This window comes from Paroedura picta, chromosome 7 (assembly GCF_049243985.1).
Source record: "Paroedura picta isolate Pp20150507F chromosome 7, Ppicta_v3.0, whole genome shotgun sequence".
Classification (NCBI taxonomy): Eukaryota; Metazoa; Chordata; class Lepidosauria; order Squamata; family Gekkonidae; genus Paroedura; species Paroedura picta.
The window spans coordinates 73,204,735-73,228,270 of NC_135375.1; the positions used below are offsets into that span (position 1 = coordinate 73,204,735).

The 23,536-nt window shown below is 42.7% G+C and overlaps 1 protein-coding gene across 2 annotated transcripts in view; it reads right to left on the minus strand.

Moving 5' to 3' along the window:
• Nucleotides 1-3,555: 3,555 nt before the first annotated feature.
• LOC143841119 (histone-arginine methyltransferase CARM1-like) overlaps nt 3,556-23,536 on the minus strand; it is a 67,079-nt gene continuing 47,098 nt past the window's right edge. For both annotated transcript variants that reach the window (XM_077344909.1, XM_077344908.1), the window contains exons 8-13: nt 15,259-15,340; nt 12,611-12,696; nt 11,658-11,747; nt 10,862-10,999; nt 6,055-6,144; nt 3,556-4,557 (exon numbers count right to left, since the gene is read on the minus strand). In XM_077344909.1, the coding sequence (XP_077201024.1) occupies nt 4,548-4,557; nt 6,055-6,144; nt 10,862-10,999; nt 11,658-11,747; nt 12,611-12,696; nt 15,259-15,340 (496 nt within the window). In that variant the 3' untranslated portion in view covers nt 3,556-4,547. The remainder of the gene's footprint in view (nt 4,558-6,054; nt 6,145-10,861; nt 11,000-11,657; nt 11,748-12,610; nt 12,697-15,258; nt 15,341-23,536) is intronic.

Here is a 23,536-nt window from a genome sequence, read left to right on the forward strand (position 1 = left end):
CAGAATGCCAGGCACAAATTCAGAGTCTATGTTTAGAATCCGATGCAATCTGGCAAACTGTGGAACTGTGTAATCAGTCTCTCTCCTACTCACACACAAACAACCCTACACACATTTCTTAGCTAGAACAAAACCAATTTAAAAAAAGCTACCTGACACACTTTTGACACTAGGTTTAAAAGTTAATTGTGGTAATGGAACAGGAGCCTGTAAATTCAAGCATAGGCAGAAGGAGATTCTATGTGACTAGTATTCAAGCCCGCTGTATTCTGAATACAGCGGGCGCTAAGCAAGGGAGCCCCCGGCAGCCAGGCTCAGGGCGGCTGTTGGGGGCTCGTTGGGCTGCGGCCTGACGCGGCGAGAGGCGCTTCGTGCTTCTTGCTGCATCAGGCCACCGGGCAAGGAGCACTCGCCGCTCCCTTGGTGGCGGCCTGACGCGTCGGGAGGCGCTTTGCGCTCCAGGGTGGAAATCGCGCCTGATTCGCGCCTGCTGATTGGTCCCTCCGATGGTCTGTCCGGAGGAAGGGTCCAATCCGTACCCTTCCTCATCCCGGACACATCCCACCCCTAAAGCCCTCACTGTTTAATTTAGTCCGTGGCGCCCGTGGCGCCGCAGGCGGTGTTCAGATATTTTGAAGCCTTTGAGATTGTTTAGAGATGCTCTTTGGATCCTTGCTTTTGCTTCTGTTAATAATTTAAAAATCCATTTTTGGCTTATTAAGAAATGCTAATTGGTACAACTATAGACAATGGGATAGTCAAGCCTCCCCTGCCCTTCTCCAAGCAGAGAACAGAGATTTGGAGGACCTTAGACTAGACCGGCCCTTCTCAGCCTTTTTACTGTTGAGAAACCCCTGAGACATTCTTCAGTTCTTGAGAAACTCCGTAAGTGATGCCAGCAGACCACACTTTCCTGCCACACCCCTGGAAGTCCCTTGTCACCAGAAGTGACATCACCCAGACACTCCCACCAGATGTGACATAACCAGGCCACTCCCCACAGCACAAGAAGTGAAAACAAATATTGTCAGATGATCTGTGAACAGAACCATACTTGCACTGCCTGGCTAACCAGTTCACCAGGCAAACCTATGTCGCTCCATCACCAGCCTCCCCCCCCCCCAACACATCAGAAACAGAACTGGGGTAGGCCTATGCCGCTCTGTTGTCCTGACTCAATACCAGAAGCAGGGCCAGCGTAGGCCTATGCCTCTCTGTCGCCTCCTCTTCCTGCATGCAACAAATAGGGCCAGAGCAGGCCAATGCCAGAGCAGCAGGTATGATCCCATCCCATGAAAAGCCTTTGTGGGGCAAAACGGATGTGGGCAGCCAGTGAATGGTGTTGAGGTGAGGAAGGCAAGGAGCACGTTGCAGCTGGGAAGGCAGGGAACATGTGAGTGGTATGAGGCAGGTGGGATTCCCAGGCCCCAGTAGGTACAAAGGGGCTGGTGGCAGTGGAGCAGCCTCAGCAGAGAAGGTAGGCAGCCTTCTGAGGCCACAGCAGCTGTGAGGAGGCAGGCATGGCCTCAGTACCATGCTGGCCCCCCCCCCAAGGAACAATCAGAGGGCTTGCACATTGTCAGAAACACCCTACACAAACATATGTACATACGTACATACGTACATACATACATAGTAATAGTGATGATGGTGATCCAATGAAATTAATTTGAATTTTCTTTGGTTAAACAGGACATTTCTCAGAAACAGTTTTGAATTTACATGAATGTAGAGATCTGAAAACCACAAAAGTGTGCATGCACTTTGACTGAGAAAGATTAATCCCAGGAAAGTGTTTATATTACTGGGTTATATAAATTCCAGGCCAGAAGGCTAGTTAGAGCAGCAGACAAACAATCAGTAGGCAGGCAGCACAAATCAAAGCAATACTCCTGGATCAATCCCGCTCCAGCATTCCTGCACGCATCCGTTTCCCAACTGTGGCTGCTAAGCACTGAGCGGAGACCACACAGCCTGAATCAGAGGAGAAGCAAGTGCAGAGCTCTGTGTTGCTGGGGCACCTGGATTTACTTAGGTGGATTTTATAAGAAACCTAAAAAAAGAAATTGCTTTTTCTTGATCAAGCATCACTGAAACATCTGCAGTACTTCTTGTTCAAATTTACAAGAAGGAAGCATGTGGCTCACTGCTACAGTAATTTCTGTTACCAACAAACCCCTCAACAGTCCTAAACATTTGCGCACACATACCGATCACAATTGTTGGACTCATGCCCATGCTTTACACCATGGAAGCTTCCAATATTATCCTGATAAACTGTTTGTTGTAAATACTGTGACCTAGGCCATTATTGCTGGTACAGAAAATCTTTCATCTTGTGACAAGGAATAAATCCTTGATCCAGCAAAGGGTATTCACATAAGAAATCTTCTGCACAAGGATCAGAAAACAACGAAAGCAGGATCCAGCCTTCAGGGCTGTGATGCAGTTCCAGTCAGGACCACACCGTGCCTAACAGAGAGGATCATGGTGGCTCTGATCCCCTTGTTGAGGTGATGCTTCCTCTGTTCTCTGCCCAGATGGCTGAGCAGTCCAAGCCTAACACAGTTGCCCCCCCCCTTGCTATAACCAGCACACCTCTGTATCAGCTTGGCGACGGAGTATCAATGGTCAATTTTTTCATGGTACATGATCCAAAAAGTGGTATATAGATTCTGGACAATAACTGGGGAGACAATTCTGGTTGGGAACTGAACAGATAAGATTAACTATTTGTTCTAGCAGCCATACACAACCTTCCTCGCTTATTCTTCATTGACCATTAATGAATAATTGGTCATCTTGATTTGTTCCTCCTCTGGCTGTTATAGCTGGTAACTCAAGGAATGCAGATGAATTCACTTCCTAGCAGGCTACAATCATCATTCAGTGCTGCTTTTTCATTACAGATGAGAGACTGGAAATTTGGATTCAGCAGCACAGTAATTTAAAAAGAGCAGGAAGATACTTGGACTTCATTTTTCATAGTAAATTCATTGCTCGTTGTTTGTGTACTTCTCTTTGTGTGTTGTTGAGCAGTGTCATTAATAATCACTGGCAAAACCCTAGAGAGACTCTGCAGCATCCAACAGTGCTCCAGGGCTAAATACTTAAGCTCACATCTCCGTTTGCCAGTTCCCTTTTCATGCAAATGATTAAAATGACAACCTTGAAAAACAGATTAGGAGTACAGAAAGCCACACATGTGTGTGTGAGAATAATGACTGTGCGCAATTTATCTTCAGAAGTCACTTTTCTAAAGGGAACAGGACTCTGGACTATTAGACTGGGTATAGTATGTTGTCCAATTTATCCTGCTCCCACTATACTGTTTTCTAATGTAATACCAATTCCTGTACTCTTAACATATCATGCCTAATACTTTACTGCTGCAATCCTGGTCTGGTTATACTGCTTATTAGATCTCGCATCCAGTTGATTGCCCTGATTTACACGGCGCAGTCTGCCTTGAGCCTCAGTGAGAAAGGTTTACTGTAAAGTAAAATGAAATACTTTCCACAATAACCTCTCTTGGAAATGAAGACCACAATCACATTGCATTTTATATTTAAATTTTATTGTAAAGAGTGAATGTACAGTTGCAGTTGTATTATCTACAGCATGTATGAAATGTACAGAAATACAGATGTCAAGAAATTACCCCACGAACTGACTGTATGAAGCCAAGCCCGTCAGCTGATGTGAACAATCTGGGTTCATTCAACCATTATAAAATTTAGGTGAGGAACATGTGCCAAGGCTCAGTGCCACCATGCTGTAAGATGGCAACTTTTTAATACTGGCCAGCTGAGGCTAAACTGCAAGTATTTAAAAGCCTTGCAAAAATACTGAAACAGAATATAAGCATAGTTTACATTACATATATGGAGAAGCATGAGGTAGGCCTTGTTAAGAATATTCCTTGGGGGAAGAAAAAGCAAAAAGTCTTGGGAGTCAAACACAATCTCCCACCCAGGTGATTTTGATCCTTGCTCTGGTGTGACAGGAGGACAGGCACCAGGGCCTGGGAGCTCTGGTTTGAGGCCACAGTCCCCACATTGCTTTATACATCCTCAGCAGTCTGCCAAACCAGTTTGCAATAAAATTCTACCCAAAGAATAATTGTTTGGGTCAAGAAACAGACCATGGCACAGTTCTGAGCAATTGGAACAAAGAAACAAAAGAACTCAGGTTTCCAAATTGGGGGGGGGGTGAGGGCTGTGGCACTCTGTCCCTATACACGTTTGACACATTTACAGTCCCCGTATTTCAGCTGAAGAGGTTTCAAAGTAAATGGCAAGTACCACTGAACACAAAAGAAAATACTTGGCAAACAGACATGTTTAAGATCTGGCTGCTAGTTTGAAAAGGTGGAGCTCCACAAATCCTTCCTTATTATACAGTTTGCATAAAATATTTCCTTTCAGATATGTACAGTTAGATTTCACAGAAGAAGACTGTTCTGTATTCACGCTTTTAACTTCAGAGGCTTCTTGGTTTGGTTGTAAATCCCAGTTTTTCTTCCAGCAGGAAAATACAAGCATTATCTAAGCATACCTAAAGACAAAGTATCAGAACAATACAAATTGAAATACCTGTGCAGTCTAACTATACAGAAAGCAAAATATTGGACTTACCTGAATGTTTCTTGTCCTTAGTGGAGAGAAGTCACCCAAGTTGTTTGGCTGCACCTCCTCTTGCTCCAGGCAGGGCTATGCAAATGTTTGATGGCTCTCCTGTGCCCGAGCGAGGCTGTCCTTCAAGTGATCATATAGTCCAGCTCCAAAACTACATTTTCTTTTTTCCCTTTTTTGTTGCTCACATCCCACCCACCCTCATTTGTTTTTGCTGCTGGGAAGTGGAAAATTCATAGACCTCCATGCCAGTAAAATCCAAGAGATAAGATTTATTATTACTATTATTATTAAGAAGAAGAAGTGGAATTGAGCTCAAGTGTCCTGCTGGAGCTGCAGGGCTACTGAAATTGGAAGGGCAGCCTCTTCTCTAGCCCAGGACAGTAATACAAAATTGTCAACGCCCTGCCTGGAGCAAGACGAGGCATGACTTAACCAGATGGATGACTTCCTCCATTGAAGGAGAACCACAATAGAACATTTTGACCGTAACTGTATGGGTGAAGAACCTATGTCAGAAGGCACAGAGCCCATGAAAAAGACACAGTTTAGGCACATAAATTATACATATAAATGTGTGCATACATATAAACTGCTGTGGATGGGGCTCACCTAACTATTTAGTTAAGATCTATACTTCAGTCAGTACCACTGATTCCATGCAGTTGACCACATAATTACTTTGGCCTCTACTGATGTACTAACATCAACCAGGGCCAGCTGTATCAAACTTGTCCACCATCCAGTAGCTGCATTCAAGAAAGGGCCCAAGCTTTGATCTAATGCCTCCCATCATGTCACTGTGCATCTGTTAACCTTGTACACTCTGATTCCAGAGTAGATTCCTGCTGGCCACTGGTTAAAGTGGGCAGGTGAAGTATGCTCTCTGAAGTGAACATCAATCACTACGTCTTTCTAACCACCTCATCCCAAACACTGAAACAAATGCCAGTACACATTTCAGTGCTGCAGAATATTCAGATTGTAGAATATTCAGATGTTGCAAATACAACATAAAAAATTTAAAAAGCATTTCTGTTAACTAAGTCTGGTGAAAAGGCAAGAATTAATTCAGATTCTTTTTAAAGGATCAGATTTTATTGATTTAAAATACCTATAAAACCTGTCTTTCTCCCAGAAATCTGAAGCCCAAGGCTGGTAACAACATATAATTTAAAACACACAATTAAAATATTGTAGCAGATAGAACAGCAATTCTTAAATACTGTCTTCTGCTAAAATTACCACTCGACTGCCCTTCAATGACTTCTTAAATGTCCTTCTAAAACTTCCATCTTACACCCTTTCCTGAAGGCCTTCAAATAAAGAGGCCTTCTTACATTCATAGAGGCTGTTCCACACAGTGGAGGCTACTAAATGTATTTGCCAAAGATGAATCCTTGGTAGAAGCCTTTCTTACCTAAAAAATGGATTCTTTAAATCAAGGACATTGCCTGACTTAAAGCCAGTCTCATCCACTACAGCAACAATCTGGATGTCGTAACTCTGCCTGTATCATAAATCAGAAAAAAAACTTTTAAAAATGACATTTACGTGTATAATAACTTTTATCAGGTAGAAAGGTTTCAGGATAAATAGTGCTCTGTGTTTCGATGCATACAATTTAGGATCAAACATACTATTATAACATACTATTATAACATTGGTTAACTTAATCAGAACCCGCTGTTAATAAACTGATTCAATTCATTAGAACTATCCTTGCAAAAAGTATTTGTTAATGATTGTATTGAATTTGGGATGGAGAGGCTTTGAAAGTTCCCCTCTGATAGGGATGTGCATTCGGATATGACCAAACAAAAAAACTGTTTATTGACGGTTTTGTGTGTGTGTGTGTGTAGGGGGGGGGGGGATTTGAGCATCTGAGAGATATCTGGGATTCTCAGGAATATCAGATACTGATTCCTCAAATATTCTGGATATATTTGCAAATATCTAAAAATGTTTGAGGCTGACATCTTAAGGCTCCTAGTCCTGTTTTTCTTCAAATTTGCACGTTTTCAAGACCAGGAAGAGCTGTTGGGTCTGTTACATTGGTGCTGGGTTCTGCTGGGATTATCTGGTTTGACATTAGTTGTAATGGGCATTCAAGTGTCCCTTGCTTAAATTGGTTTTGCTGTGATACTCTGCTTTATACTGCTTCTGTTGGGCTTACCACATAGATTGTGACTCTGCTGGGATTTCTTTGCTTGATATTGGTTCTGTTGGGCTTGTTCGCATTTGAAAACTTTTGGCCAGTGATTGTTCTTTGTTTGGCTACTGGCTTCTTTGAATTTCCCCCCATAGGAAACAATGGAGATAAGTAAGATTGGCTGGAGGTGTGTTATTCGGAGGCTTGTAGAATTGGACCCATTGATCCAATTTGCTTGAAACTTGGGCAGTCTTCAGTAGACAAGCAGGACGAGGGTCCCTGCAGTTTAGTTGAAAAACAGCAATTCCAGAACCCCATCCCGAAGTCCCCCAAAAGGGAGTGGTGTGAGATGAATAATTCTGGACACTCCCCAGATGTTGTAGAGGCAAAAGACCTCCCCGTTGCACAAAGATCCTGGGGTCAACTTCTCCCATGGCATGGTTTAAACTGCTTGCTTTTTTTAAAAAATGTTTTTTTTCTTCTTCTCAGGTCTAGGTTAAAGAAGTTATTAAACAGCGAGTAGTGGACATAGAATGTCAACATGATGCAGCAAGTAACTCTGCTTTTATTGTTAGTGAAAGCAATAGGTATCTCACAGCTCCCATGGCTTATCTTGAGGTACCTAGTCACCAGAGGGCTTTTACTTTAGCTTGCAGCAATGCCCTTCCTTCAGCTGTACTTGAAGGGAGATATAAGAAGATTCCTTATGCTGAAAGGAAGTGCCTCTGTGGCACTGGTCAAATAGAAACAATGGAACATATCCTTCTTCACTGTCGGTATTATAATGATACTAGCAAGAAAGCCCATTGCAATGCAATGGGTGCTAGGACCCAGAGCACACCAGGAGGTTCAGATCTCTCTCTGTATCTCTTTCTCCCTCTCACTACTTGTCTTGGTGTGCCTCGCAGCAGGAGGCAGAGCAGGTAATCAAGGGGTTGTTTTGTAGGAGGAAAGCAGGGCGGGTGTGCAGTTTGGGGCAGCTCTCTGTCTCTCTCTCCCTCCATCGCAGCAGGGGCGGCTCTCTATGTGTCTGTCAGCAGCTTGGGGCAGCGTTCTCTGTGTCTCTCTCTGCCTCCCTCACAGCAGGAGCGATAGGAGGGAATGAGGGCTCGTGTTCGGTCTGGCAGGGCTCTGTGTGTCTCTATCTCTGGCATATCTGAGAGGAAAGTGGCTAGCGTCCAGGGAGGGAGTTGTAGGGGCAGGGCCAATAAGGATACAAGCCAGTGTTGGTGGCTGTACCCTGACTGGCCGTATTCCAACTTGGAGAGCCGGATACGTCCCACCCCCCAGGCTGTTTCACAAATATATAGAGTAGCGGTCCCCAACCTTTCTCAGGTCAGGGACTGCCTCCGGAGTGAGGGAAGAGCCGACGGCCCGGGTGCTGCAAAAACGCGCACGCGAAATTGCCATGCGCGCGCATGTGTTTTGGCCACCAGGTGGCGCTAACGCGCATGCGCGGCAACTGCGTACGTGCGTTTTCGCCACTAGGAAGCGCTAACGCGCATGCGCGTTTGCGTCATCGCCATGCTGGCAGCTGCGCCTGCCTCTTCCCTTCCTTCTTGCTGCCGGCGGGGGAAGGCAAGCGTGGCTGCCGGCGGCCTGGTACCGTGGCCTTTGCGGCCCGCCACCGGGCTGCGGACCGGGGGTTGATGACCCCTGATATAGAGGAACCATGGATATGGTTCCTCTATATATGTTAAATTTTTATTGCATCATTGTTATATAGATTCCCAGGGCATTCAGGTCAATATTATACCTCTTTACTGCTCACAGACACAAATTATGCTATAACGTATAAAGTTGACAGGTTCTGTGATGCAGTCATGAAAATTCGGCCTAAAATTCGGCCTAACTAATACCTAACTGATTCAGACAGCTGTGATCAGAATAATTCCCTATATGTATAATCTAATTTACGCTTTAGCAGTTTTATGGTCTAAACTATTTTATATTATTAGCAAATCTATGTTTTTAGCTGTATTATGTTTTGTAGCTGACCAACCGTTAATTTTCATTCTGCTGGTCTATGACCATAATAAAGATCTGAACTGAACTTCTTCTCAGGTTTACCGGATCTTAAAACCATGTCGGTATTTGGACCCAGAACTTTTTGGAAATGCTGAAACTTTCTCTGATACAATAGACCTGAACCAGAAAAAAAATTAACACCTCTATTTTAGATCCTTATTTGACCCTGCTGGTTAGTTGCTTTGGAACAATCAGATTGTACTTTTATCCTGTTGAAGTGCAGTTCCTAACCAGTTCTGGATTCTGTGGGATACTCTTTAGTTAGGCCTCCACGGGCTGAACTGCATGTTCATTTGACACATGATTACAACTGAGATTTCCAGAGACCAGCTTTGAGCACCTTGTAGAGTCCTGGTTCAGACTATGACTGCTGCATACAGGCAGATGGAATTCCTGCCCCTCCCCCCAAGACATTTTCCCGCCTCCAGTGGGAACATGGTTCACTGGCAGCAGCATGTATAGCCCCATCAGCACATATCTAGTTGCCAATGGGGCAAATCTTGCTCTATTAGGCAATATTGTGGAACTGAGACAAAAGCAGAGAGGGTGAGGCATGCATTACAGAAATGCATTTCAAAAAAGGAACTCACAGCTGACAGCTGAATTAAGTCTATGTGGCAACCACATGTCAAACATGATATGTAGTTCAGTCTTAAAACTGAAAGGATCTCCAAAATCAGGCTAACATTTAACAATCAAAACTTCAAAGTCTTGGTCAGGTGCTGAACTTTAGAAATCCATTAACAATAAAGTGTTCAACTCGCTCCGTTCTATCCTAATGTGCACATGCTGACGTTCCCTGAGAGTAACTGTAACTTGCCAGCACATTTTCTTGCTGGGCAGAGATGAGTTTTGGGGGACTCGATCTGGTCATCCGAGCTTACTCCTGCTGATCTTGTCAATTCTGAAGTGGCATGAAGCAACCTAAAGTACTCCAGAAGGAATAATTAAACTGTTTACACACCATGAAGGGCAGTACAGAAAACCTGGCACAGGGAAATTTTGGACAGGTGCTATATAGCTCTCCGGATGAAAGTTATACATTTCCTTTAGTCTTCTAACACAATGACCAGATTTATTTTGCTATGGATCTCAGCCCAATTCCATGGTGTCTCCTGATTACCATGCACACAGAATTTGACTATATCTACTACGAGAGATCTGTCATAACAATTTAATTTTTGAGCACATCCAATATGTAAAAATAAAAGAAGAAATAGTTCTGTATGCTCAAATCTTATTGGACATACTAACAAATCTTTAAAAGGATTTATATTTATAAAAGAATTTAGCATACAGAACAAGTATGACATATACACTGTTCTCTTCTCTATATTAAGCAAAACTGAAATCAAAGAATGTAAGTAACTTTAAAGGCACATTAAGTTATCTACTGCAATTAATTCTCAATATTACTTCTTTGCTGGCTTTGACCATTATATTTTCCCACAACAAAAATTCATGTTATGCAACATTTAGCATAAGTACATAAAGAGATGCTTAACAGCAGAAAATCTAAAGGAGATTCACTTACTACAAGTGTAAACTTTGCTATTATTTTCCTAATCATCTTTTTGATTGTTGTTTTCTGCTATTCACAGAAAAACAGCTGTGCCCAGCTATTTGGCTTAAATGGCTCCAACCTCTTCAGCTGTTTGGAAACCCCTAATTCCTACCCCCTGCAACAACTCATGGAGAGCAGAAAGCACTTTAAATCAGGGGTAGTCAACCTGTGGTCCTCCAGATGTCCATGGACTACAATTCCAATGAGCCCCTGCCAGCATTTGCTGGCAGGGGCTCATGGGAATTGTAGTCCATGGACATCTGGAGGACCACAGGTTGACTACGCCTGCTTTAAATGGCTCACAAACGGATATGAACCAGTTTGATTTGTGAACTGGCAAATCGGTTCATAGTTGGCTATGAAACACAAATTAAATCACAAAAACATTCATGCCCGTTCCTAATTCCCAGAACCTTTCAAATGCCTCATGTAATTAGCCTTTTTTCTTGGCAAGGAAAACACTGTCAAAGTTTGGCTACTTACCGCTTATTTGCTACAAATAGGACTTTCCCTGAAAGAGTTTCTCCTTCTTTGGCAAAGAGAGGTGTTTGAAGAAGGCAGCGTACTTGATACCAATGAGTCAGAGGTTCTGTTGGAGCAGTTGATAGCCAAACGGTTACCCTTAAAGCAAGAAATTAAATAAGCATATATCAAAAGTCAAGAGAAAAACAACTATTGCATATATATTCATAAAACAAGGAATGACATTGCCCTGCCACACCAGGAACCTAAGCAAGCAGCAATCCCACACAGCTAAAATCAGGGCAGCTCTCCTCAAACAACTGCTTTTGGGATTAAAAAATGCCAAGATGCAACTCCTTTGTTTGCTGCCTGATCAAGTTAAAGCGCAAACTAAGCATCAAAGGTAGAATCCAGGAATCATTCATCTCATGCATGGAGAATGTGAGCTAGTCTAGCATCTTCACACTCCCCAGGAAGAAGTTGTCTGGCAGCAAGTCACTGGCAGGCACTTGCAATAACCTGAAATTTTACTACATGGAGTGAGTTATGTATTTGAGTTCTAGTGAACAAGTTTGGTATGCTAACTCTTATGCAAGCATCATGTCTAGATCAACTCTTGTTTTGTTCCTGAGGTGGTACATCATAGTCACACCAATTTAGCCACCTGAAAACTATATCCAAGAATTGGGCTTAATCCTCCATACACTAAGCAGTTGACAACTTGACCAAGGATAGTAATTTAGCCTAAAGAAAAATTGCCTCTTCCCTTAAATTGAAATTTTAAAGCATATGATGGAGTGGGTTGGGGAATACGTACAGTGAGCCGACAAATGCCACATCAAACCAAAATGCCAAACCATGGATTAGCCCAGATTGCATCATTTGAAAAACAAAGGGGATTTCCACTCTGCAGAAGCAAGTAAGAAAAGTTGCCATGGTAATCCACAATTTAAAAACAACAGAATTGTATAGATAATTCAGAAACCAGTATCCTAATCTTAAAATGTGTGCATCAGAAACCAAGGCCATACCTTCAAGGCCTTACATGGTCAGGGCCCAGTGTACCTGAGGGACCAACTCCCTGCCTATGCCCCCCAAAGAGCCCTACACTCCGCCCCAACCAACCGGCTAATGATCCCTGGCCTCAACCAGGGCCCAAACCTTCTGTCCTGGCCCCCACCGGGTGGAACAAGCTCCCAGAGGAGATCAGGGCCCTGATGGAGCTAAAACAGTTCTGCAGGGCCTGCAAAAAGGAGCTTTTCCGCCAGGCACTTGGTTGAGACCAGGCACAACCAACAACCTCTGCCCCCTCCTCCTCCTTCCTCCCCAGAAATCCATCAATGCATTCTGCTCCTGGACCTGTTTGTATTATTACTGTTTAATGTTGTTCTGTTACCCTGTTATCATCAGTTAGTAATATTAATATTATTTATATGTATGGTTTATTTATTTATTTGTTTGTTTGTTTGTTCATATTTATATACCGCCCTCCCCAAAGACTCAGAGCAGTTCTTTGTATAGTTCTCAGTTCCATGTAAACTGGCCTGAGCCCTCAGGGAGGGCAGTATATAAACGTGATGGATGGATGGATACAACTAAGTATAGTAGTGGTTATAGTACCATCTTAAGCATATGATTATGAGTTTGTTGGATGACTGCTATGAATGGTTTCATACCCTATTTCAGAAGAATATAATTGCCCCTTGACAAATGTGTCTGTAGCAGGAACATGATACAGAAAGAGAGAAAGAATTTTCCTCAGACTCTGACCTGTGCAAATCTTCTTCTTCTGCTTCTGTAAAGTTGACAGTGTATTTTACTGTTCGAGCCATCAGAATTCTAATGTCAAATGTGTCCTGAAAGTACAAAAAGATTCAAGATGTATCTTATTCTGTTTTTCTTCAGTGCCTTTTTTACCAGATGCTTCTTTCTAAATGTTTCAACTCTATTTTAATACATTTGGCTGAATTTCTTGATTATCTTAAAGTTATTTTTCTTCTTGATAATGCAGATCAAGAAATCATAGAATCACGGAGTTGAAAGGGACCTTCAGGGTCATCTAGTCCAAACCCCTACAGAATACAGGAAATTAACAACTACCTGTCCACCCACAGTGATCCCAGTTCCATGTCCAGATGACACCCCCCCCCCCCCCAAAAAAAAACCCCTAGAATCACTGGCATGTCTGGCCTGGAGGAAATTCGCCTCCGAACCCTAAAGTGATGATCGGCATTTCCTTGGGCATGCAAGAAAGGGCCACAAGAGCCAAGCATCCATATCTGAGCAACATACATGCCACTCCTTCCCTAGTTAGCATCCCGGCCCTAATGACATACCCCAACGATCTCTGGGCATTTGCATTCACCGTATGTATTCCATTATCTCACTCTGCCACATCTTATTTCCTCACCAAGTCTCTCCCCCTACCACCCAAGGCCAATTTTCAGGTCAGACACTGCACAGTTCCATTAAAATGCACTTAAAGGTAAAGGTATCCCCTGTGCAAGCACCGGGTCATGTCTGACCCTTGGGGTGATGCCCTCTAGCGTTTTCATGGCAGACTCAATACGGGGTGGTTTGCCAGTGCCTTCCCCAGTCATTACCATTTACCCCCCAGCAAGCTGGGTACTCATTTTACTCGGAAGGATAGAAGGCTGAGTCAACCTTGAGCCAGCTGCTGGGATTGAACTCCCAGCCTCATGGGCAGAGCTTTCAGACTGCATGTCTGCTGCCTTACCACTCTGCGACACAAGAGGCTAAAATGCACTTATTAAATACTAAATATTTAGCTGAGTAAAATCTATAGAAAGACGTTAAGCTAATTCAAAAACTTTAAAATAACAAATCGTAGCAAAGTTCCTTCATGATGCTATAATCATTTGATCTCCCAAGTATTAATTATATGATTTTATCTCTAAATTCTGTAGCACTCTTGTTGATTGTATATTATGATACTGTTGTTTTATTAATGCCAATAAAGGCTACTTTGACTTGGAAAAAATAAGATACACATGATATAGCATTTTAGACATGTAAGACAGACACTTTTGTCAAGATAGTTCAGAGAGTAGCCAGGTTGGTGTGTAGTTTGAACAGTTAGAATTGAGTTCAGTAGCACCTTAAAGACCAACAAATTGTCAGGGTGCAAGCTTTTGAGAGGCAAAGCTCGATCTGTCATATATAAGTATGTGATGAAGGGAGCTTTGACTCTCAAAAGCTTACATCTTTGCAATTTGTTAGTTCATAAGGAGTTACAGGATTCAATTCTGCCTTTGACAAGTGATAACATCTTCTGTTGGTTCATCTCATAATCTATTTTTCTTGTGCGTTCTTTGTGTTTTATGTAGTAACCTACACAAGGTGAAATAGCACTTCTTATCTAAAACACTGCAATATGCACACATTCTGAAATATCTGAAGAGAAGAGGGAATTCATGGGCTATATTTAAAATAATATCAGCATTTGGAACTTTTAGTATAGTTAGAACAAAGCATGCCTAATCAGAACGGTCATTTCCAACTCAAAACCATTCTTCACAGGCTGTTTTCACTGGGGGTGGGGTGAGATACAAGGTCCTCTTATCTTTCTCATCATATAATTTTCTGAATTGGAAATCAACAGGCGGGAAAATCAGCAGCTTCTCCCCCACCCACCTCTCTTAACAAAATCAAGGTCTGCAGGCAAAGCTAAATCTAGTTAGGTTGTTGTCAGAATGGAACTTTATGTGCAACTGGAACTTTATTAGTTAGGATCCTACTGACCAATGGCTATTTGCAAATAAGCTCCAAACTGGAACAAAAATATTTCTGACATTTGGGTGCAGTTGCCTTGCCACTTGGTTTGGTTTTCCTGATTAAAACACAGCAGCATTGGAGCAAGTAGCCAAGCAGATGTGTGATGTCAGGGCTGTCGACCCTTTAGAACAGTTAGCTGATCTTCAGGCCAAACCGGATTGTTCCAGTTGTCATTTCTGCACATCTCTCTCCTACTTCCCACTCAACTTTGCACTGTCTCAATTTTGAATACACTTACAAGCATATGTCCTGTATTTGCGCACAGTATTTAATTATTTGGGCCTGCTCCCAAAGGCTCTGATTATGATGATGCTGTTGGCTGGGGAAATAAAAGTGACTACTGGACTAGTTTCCTACTCATGAGTTTTAATTATAATCCTAAATAACTATTCTGTAAAGAACCAAATCACCTTTTTCTTGGAGCACTGTCATATGACACTGTGGGGAGCAAGTCAACAGAAGCAGCTAGATTTTGGGTAAACCTGCCTCTTAAGTACAATACAGTGCAGAGGTTTTAACATTTTGATCATGTTTCCCCTCCATATGGTAACAATGGCTGCCTTTGGGAACCAATGGGGAAGAATGACAAAAGCAGAGAGGAAAAAGAGTGAAATGTTACTTACTACAATAGGTTGCCTGAAGTATTCATCCACAGCTGCATTGCGGAGACTGGACAGGTTGACCCCATAAAAACACTGCTGATACCTAGAAAGAAAATGGCAGTTGTAAAACTTTGCATACACAAACACATAATAGCTCTATAGGCTACACATAAACCCCAATCCATGTAAATTTTTCAAATGAAGCATGAAGTCTGATCAAAGTATCTTCTGAGTTGCAAAGATATGGACAGTCTAGTCAGTATAACCTCTTTATCCTGTATGCTGACAATTTGTAATTACCTGCTAGCTCAACAAGCTCTGCAAAACAAATTCTAAGGTAATGCTGCTTAGTTCGTCCAGGGAGAGACCTTTGTTGCCTTTCTTAATATATTGAAAGGTTTAAACACACGAGAAGCACACAACAGAAGAAATCAGACAAACCTCCAAAGCCTTGTTGACATGCAACTTCAAGAGCCCAGTTATCAGGTACTAAATTCAATTAAGGTCTAACCCAGAGCTAAAAGTCATGTGCATTCACCCTCTCAGGGAACACAGAGGGTCAATAAAACCATGCATTTATAAAACACAGAGTCCCATGTGTGCTTGGATGTCCATGCAAAGCTCCTAAATGACTGCATTTCTCAGCTGTTTTAATGAAGTTGCCTGCATTGTGTGCCCTCTGCCCCTTTGTTCGATTAAACTGAACTGGGAAATCCTTGCAGCCAGGCTACATTCTATAAGCACCCTAGAATCCCTGTGACTGCAAGAAGGAACTGGAGCAAAGAGGCATATGCATGCTATAGTTTTTATGCCAATAAAAGGTTACTGACTGACTGACTGACTGACATGCTATAGTTCTTCCTACCAAGCTATTTACTACTAACGTTTCATATTCAAATATATTAGTTTTAAAGTAACACAAGTGCTTCAAGACTATAAATCAGTTGGTAGCATTTATGCTGTCTGTTCAAATGTTTCCCAGCAGGCTTGTGCCCAAATTACAAGATTCAAAAACAGGCTTAAAAAAAAATCTGCTCAGAGAATTATAGCAAAAGAAAGAATCAACAAAGGAAATTTCACAAGTTCAGACGCTGCAAAACCTGTACCATTTGTCAGAAGCAGCATAGAGGTGGCCAAAAGAACACCATATATGTTTCAACAGACGAACATCTTCATAAGCATCCCCATTACAAAGAAATCACAAGAGAAAGCCTCATAAATGGCCATACAAAAAGGTGTGTAGCAAAGTGAGTGATAAACTGAAAGTCTGGTAGAGACTCCTTAAAAAATCTTTACTGCATGGTTTTATTCATAAGTTTTTATTAAAGGAAGATGTGACTGTTCAGACAAAGGATCCCAACTCAAATCTACCTCCTTTTTCTTCTCACAGCTGCAGAGAATCATTTGGCATGTGTAGAGCCAGCATGGCATGGTGATTAAATTGCTTAACTAGGACTTGGAAATCAAGTCAAAATTCCCACTTAGCCATGAAGCTCACTGGGGCTGTATTCTGACAACACATCAAATTGACTCTAAGCCTACATATGCATGTACCCAGCATGCTGCCAGGTCCATGTGCCTGACATAAATGCAGTTACTTTACTGACCTCCCCAACCTGGAATTCTAAACCAAGTTTTAATCCAGACTCGGAAAATTAACTCTGCATTTGTATATCAAAGTTAGCTTTAAACAAGGATGCATTTATTATGTGATGAGAGGAAGAAGGCATGTGAAGAGAAGCCTGGTTTGTCTCATCTATATACATGATGTCAGCTTACTGTTTTAAAATGTCTGGAAAAGCCTGTAAGTTAGAGACATACAGCATATGGGCATTCTGATACAATTCAGTTCAGCTAAAATAGGCCAAAATTCAACAGGACCTGACACCCAGAACTTTTATAAACTCCTCAAAATTCATTCAGGTTCTCTAATATGGTTAAAAAATCAGTTGGATCCATGGATCAGTGAGGTGAACAAGCGCAAGTTAGCCCCAAATCAGTTTTAAAAACTCCTGATATACATGACTGGCCCTCCAAAGAATAAGAACTGCAGCTGTCCACTTACATAAAACAACTGAGGTTATAATTTTGTAAAAAAATTATTTCCTGATTTGTAGGCCACCCCTTTCCAACAGCCATCTTGGGGTGATATAAAAACCCGTATACACGTAGTTAAAATAATAACCAGCTAAAAACTAGTAAAAGAAAAATTCTTAAATTGGACTAGTTTCTGAGTGCCCTTCAAACCCCCCTGGCCCTGGACTTACCCGGGGCTGTTATGTGGCCTGGGTGATGGGCAGGATTGGGAGACAGACTCTTTGTGCTGGCATGACTCCTGGTCATCTGGGAGTGTCTGGCAGCTTCCTCCAGGCAGCCAATGGCCTGCTCCCTTGTTTGCTGGGATAGGTGGGCCAAGGGAGAGCTCCTTGGTTTGGGATCCTTCCACAGGTCTGTCCCTTCCCCTCTTAAGGCTACATGGCTGCTGGGCTCCCGCAGTGCACCCTTTGGCCTTCTCCCCCCCCCATTACTGGTTTTGTCACACTTTTCTATAATAATAATAATAATAATAATAATAATAATAATAATACCTTCTTGCCTGCATAATAATAAATGATCTTCTTGCCTGGCACAGCCTTGGAATGTTTAAGGCATTAGGCTGGATCCACTGGGGGAGGAGGTTGTGCCTGCATGCCTGCTTCCCCTAGGACATGACCCCCTTAAGGGATTTGGGGGTGGACCCAGATAGCACAATAACCAGCTCAGGAGCTGTTGCTTGGCTCCATACACCAGTGGCAAAAGAACCATGTTGTCCTATTTACTGGCACACAGCAGGCTCACAGAAACAGTTTCTAGGCATCAGAATTTGTAACACTATTCCAAGGAGAGACATCAAAATATAGTTCCAAAGTTCAGGCACAGGTTAGACAACACACATAGCTTCAAGTCTAAAGGAAAATCCATGAACAAGGTTATGAAGGTACAGCAAGGTCAGTAGCTAATAGACAAATTGCTTCCATGCAGTCACTCCCTTCTCCCTTGCTTTTAAGCACCATGCTGTTAAACACCTGTAGTACATCAGGCACATGCTGGCTGTCTCAGTCCTGCTCTTGCAAGCACTCATCCTCACTGTTGATGCTGGGCCAATTCTGTGCTACTAGGCGGGCACTGCACCATCTGTCCTGAAGATCTCTCCACATCTTCCTCCAGTGACATTCCTAAGGCTCTGTGATTGCGTGTGTGTAGAGGTGGCGGTGAACTGAACAGAAACTATCCTATTCAACATCTTCATGCGCCCTCTTGCACAACTGGTATGGAAGTTTGGGCTGGGTTGCCATCAATATGCAGATGACACCCAGCTCCTCCTCCTGATGGATGGCCGCCCTGACTCTCCCCCAGAAGCATTAGCCAGCTGCCTAGAAGCAGTGACGAGATGGCTCAAGCAAAGTCATCTGAAGCTCAATCCTTCAAAGACAGAGGTCCTGTGGCTGGGTAGGAAGGGCCCATGTGAGGAAGCGCGCTTGCCTGCCCTGGATGGTGTGCAGCTCTCTATGGCTCACTCCGCCAGGAACCTAGGCGTGATTCTGGACACTTCCCTCACAATGGAAGTACAGATCACAAAGGTAGCGCGGCTGGCATTTTACCACCTCCGCCAAGCCAAGCTACTAGCGCCCTACCTGGCCCCAGAACACCTAGCCACAGTGATCCATGCGACGGTCACCTCTAGACTGGACTTTTGTAACTCACTCTATGCAGGCCTGCCCTTAGTCTTGACCCAGAAACTACAGCTGGTTCGAAATGCAGCGGCCAGGATCCTCACTGCAACACCGTGGAGGTCCCACATCCGGCCCATTCTCCATAAACTGCAATGGTTGCCAGTTGAATTCTGGATCAGACTAAAGGTTCTGGTAATGACCTTCAAGGCCATACGCGGTCAGGGCCCAGTGTACCTGTGGGATCGCCTCCCTGCCTACACCCCCAAAAGAGACCTGCACTCCACTGCTACCAACCAGCTAAAGGTCCCTGGCCCTAAAGAAGTCTGCCTGGTCTCAACCTGGGCCAGAGCATTCTCTGTTCTGGCCTCCACCTGGTGGAACGAGCTCCCAGAGAAGATCAGGGCCCTGACGGAGCTTAAACAGTTCCACAGGGCCTGCAAGGAGGAGCTCTTCCGCCAGGCATTTGGTTGAGACCAGATATATATAACCAACAGCGACCAAAGGGCCCCTGCTCCCTGCCCCCCCTCAGAACACCACCTATACACTCTGGACCACTTTGGAGGGGTGACTCAATGGCATTATACTCTACTGATGTCGTTGTCAGCCATTCAGCTGTGTCCAACTCTTGGGGATCCCATGGCACAGTTATTACCACGATCCCCGATCCCGCACCACCTCCCTCCTCCATGCAGTGTTCTGGCCAGTGCCCACTCCAATCATGTCTAATCACCATGCCCTCTGTCAGACTGGTTTCCTTTTTCTACTGACCAATCCTAGCATAATTGCTTTCTCTACTGAGTTGAATCACATGATATAGCCAAAGTAAGCGAGCCAGAGTTTTGTGATTTTGTCAACAAGTGATATATCAGACTTTATGCACTGCTGTATTTCCTTGTTTGTGATTTTTGCTGGTCATGGAATCTGCAGAAGCCTTCTCCAACACCAAATGAATTGATTCTTCCCAATTTTTCATCTTCCTACTTTAACAGCCATAAGTGGCTACTGGAAACATGATAGATTTAATTAATCTACAATTGGTTGTCAGGCTAATGTCCTTGCTTTTCCATGTTCCATTCAAGCTCATTCTTGCTGAGTGACCCTGAGTGATTCCACACTGCAGTCAAATCAATTTGTAATCCAAGAAAAAAGAATTCTTGAACGCATTCAACCTCTTCACCATCAACTGTTGTTGTGACATGTCTGGTTTTTTGCAGTGGTTATTATTTTTGTCTTTTTAGTGTTTATGAAAAGGCCAAATTTCTTTCTTACTTCATTGACCTTTGTAATCAGCTGTCCTAGGCCTTCCTCAGTTTCTGACAGGAGGCTTGAGTCATCAGCATTATTGTTGGTAGGTGCGAAGTAATGTCTGACCCATCGCGACTCCATGGACAATGATCCTCCAGGCCTTCCTGTCCTCTACCATTCCCCGGAGTCCATTTAAGTTTGCACCTACTGCTTCCGTGACCCCATCCAGCCTCCTCATTCTCTGTCATCCCCTTCTTCTTTTGCCCTCAATCGCTCCCAGCATTAAACTCTTCTCCAGGGAGTCGTTCCTTCTCATGAGGTGGCCAAAGTATTTGAGTTTCATCTTCAGCATCTGGCCTTCTAAGGAGCAGTCCGGGCTGATCTCCTCTAGGACTGACCGGTTTGTTCGCCTTGCAGTCCAAGGGACTCACAAGAGTCTTCTCCAGCACCAGAGTTCAAAAGCCTCCATTCTTTGATGCTCGGCCTTCCTTATGGCCCAACTTTCACAGCCATCAAAGATTATTTATATTGCTTCTTCCAATCTTAATTCCAGTGTTTGATTCTTTGAGTTCAATCTCTCTCATAATGATCTCAGCATACAAGTTGAACAGGAAGGAGGAAAGAATGCAACCTTGACACACTCCTTTCTCTGATACAGTCAGTGTCACCAAATGGTGTACGTATAATGGCTTCTTGGTTTCCGTACAGTGACTGCATCAGTTTGATCAAATGTACTGGCACCCCAAAATTTTCCAGGGCTTCACACAACTCATTGTGATCCACCTTGTAGTCAATAAAGCAGATGCAGACATCCTTCTGCTATTCCCATGACTTTTCCAAAATCCAGTGCAGATTTGTTATGTGATCATGGGTGACCACACCCCCATCAGAATCCTGCTTGAACAGCTGATAATTCTCTTTCAATGGTTGTTGCTATCTTTTCTATGATTTTGAACAGAATCATATTAGCATGAAAAATGAAGGGTATTGTACATAATTGGAATGGTTTTTTGAGTCACCCTTTTTTAGTAGTGGGATGAACACAGATCGTTTCCTCGTTTTCTGGCCAGTTATTAGTTTCCCAGATTTTCTGGCACAAAGCTGTAACGGTTTTGATTGGTACACATCTCAGCAGTTCCATGAGTATGATGTCAATGTTTTGGGCCTTGTTGCTTGGCAACTGGCTCAAGGTCCATTCAACTTCCTTTTCAAAAATGGTCAATTCAAGTTCTATTTCTTTCTTTTTTTCCATTTTGGAGAGAGCAAACTTCCATCCTGCACATATACAGTTCTTCTGTGTATTCTCGCCACCTGTTCTTGATGCTCTGTTGGTCTTCCCTTGTTTATCTTTTATGCTTTTTCGAGCAGAAAGTAGCATTCAGAACTTCTTTACTTGTGCAAAAGCATTTCTCCTATGTCCCCTTTTTGTAATCTTCTAACTGCTTGCATTTCTGATTCCAGTAAGCTTCACTGTTGATTCTTGTTGTCCTTTGAAAATCCGCATTTAATTTTCTTGCTTCTTCCCTTTTGCTTGCAGCTTTTACTGCTTTTCTACATTCAGCTATTCTTATAGTTTCATATGAGAGCCAATTTGATCGTTTTCCTGGTTTTTTGTGTGGTATGTGCTTAACTGCTGTTTCAACAACAGTTTATTCAATTTCCTGCCACAGTTCATCAGGCATCTTCTCTGTTGCATCCAATAGTTTAAATCGATTTTTCACCTGCACTGCATAGATCAGTGGAGTTTATTTATCAATACTCCCAAAACCCCACCCTTCCCAGACTCCACCCAGAGCTGAAAGCCCTGAAAGACAAGAGTTACCCAAATTCCAAACATACTTTACAGACCTCCAGATGTATGGGAATTTAATAAAATATATTTTTAAGAATCTGCTGCTTACAAATAAGAAGATTAATATGCAGATACTGTGAAGTGATATGAAATATTTTTTTCCAAAAAAATATTCTGACATAGTTATGGCCAGGCACATTTAAAGGTTATGAAGCAATCACATATAAGCCTCAGAGATATTTAAGCTTGTTGAGAGTCAATCTACTTGCATATAGATGAATGAGGATATAAATTGGAGGTATATAAGTTAGGGGCAGGTTTCTGCTCTACATATGGTAGAAAATTCTGCTGTTAAAAATACAATGGGGGGGGCAAGTAAACATCATACATGCAAAATAAAAAGTTCAAAAGCTGATTCTGTGTTCATTTAAAATACTGATATCCTGATCAACAGATACGTGAAACAAGAACCCCATGCATACTTCTCCTGCAGACCAAGTTTCACTTCAACAGAGACCAATATGCAGGGGATCCTGTTGCTTAGGCCCTGCTCACCATTTATGTTCTAGATCTGATTGACTTCAAACCTCTCAGCAACCATCAGCCATTTGCTTTTACTTCAGCTGGAGAACAACTTCTCAGGCCCATCCTGGCTGATCATGTCATGAAGATGTGGAGGATGTTTCAGCATGCTAAATCAACTTTGAAGCAATCAGTGGGCCTCCTATCTGGGAGTAGAGAGATCCTAATGTGTACAGAGATCCATACAAATAGGCCAACATGTATATATGCATATTGTTAAATGTGGGCATGTGCATTCATACAAGTCCATGTTATCTGTATGCACTTGTGTGTTGATGCATGAGTGTATACATATGTGTAAGACAGCACATATGCAGGGTGTGTGAGTAAATGTGAGTTGATGTATAAAGAATATGCATGCTTCAGTATGTACCTACTTATGTGAGAATGAATGTGAGATTATTACATTCAAGGATGTGGCTGAAAATTGGCAGGAGAAGCAGCTGAAGGAAAGGAATGAAGTCTTCTTTGATCCATGTCTTTCCTCTCCACCACCATGAATTATTTCAGATCTTCCATCTCTCTCTTTTTAATTATAACCTGATCAGCAGCACCTAGACAATGTAAGGGCTAGCCAGCCTCATCTCACAATTCATGGCAGACATCTGTCTATGCAAGAGGGGAGGGGGGAGCACTGCATAATTTAGAAGGGCTCAGAGTTGCAGAGACTCCTAGCCAGGAATAAATTATCTTGCAGGTGTTCTTCTATTTCTGTTTCTATATGCAGAAAAATCTTTTGATAACTGTTTGGCATTGCTAGTCCTTTATTTTCATAGCAAGAATAGGAAAGAGGGAGGTGCAAAAGCTGTTAAAGCAGAGCAAAAAAGTTTTATAGCCAATAAATTCTTCACAAATGGGCTACATAGTTTTAAATTTATGCAGCACCCCTACTGTAAACACTATGGCTGATAAAGCCCCATTTACCAACAGTGAAAAGTAATAAGAAATTGGAATGTGATAATTCACG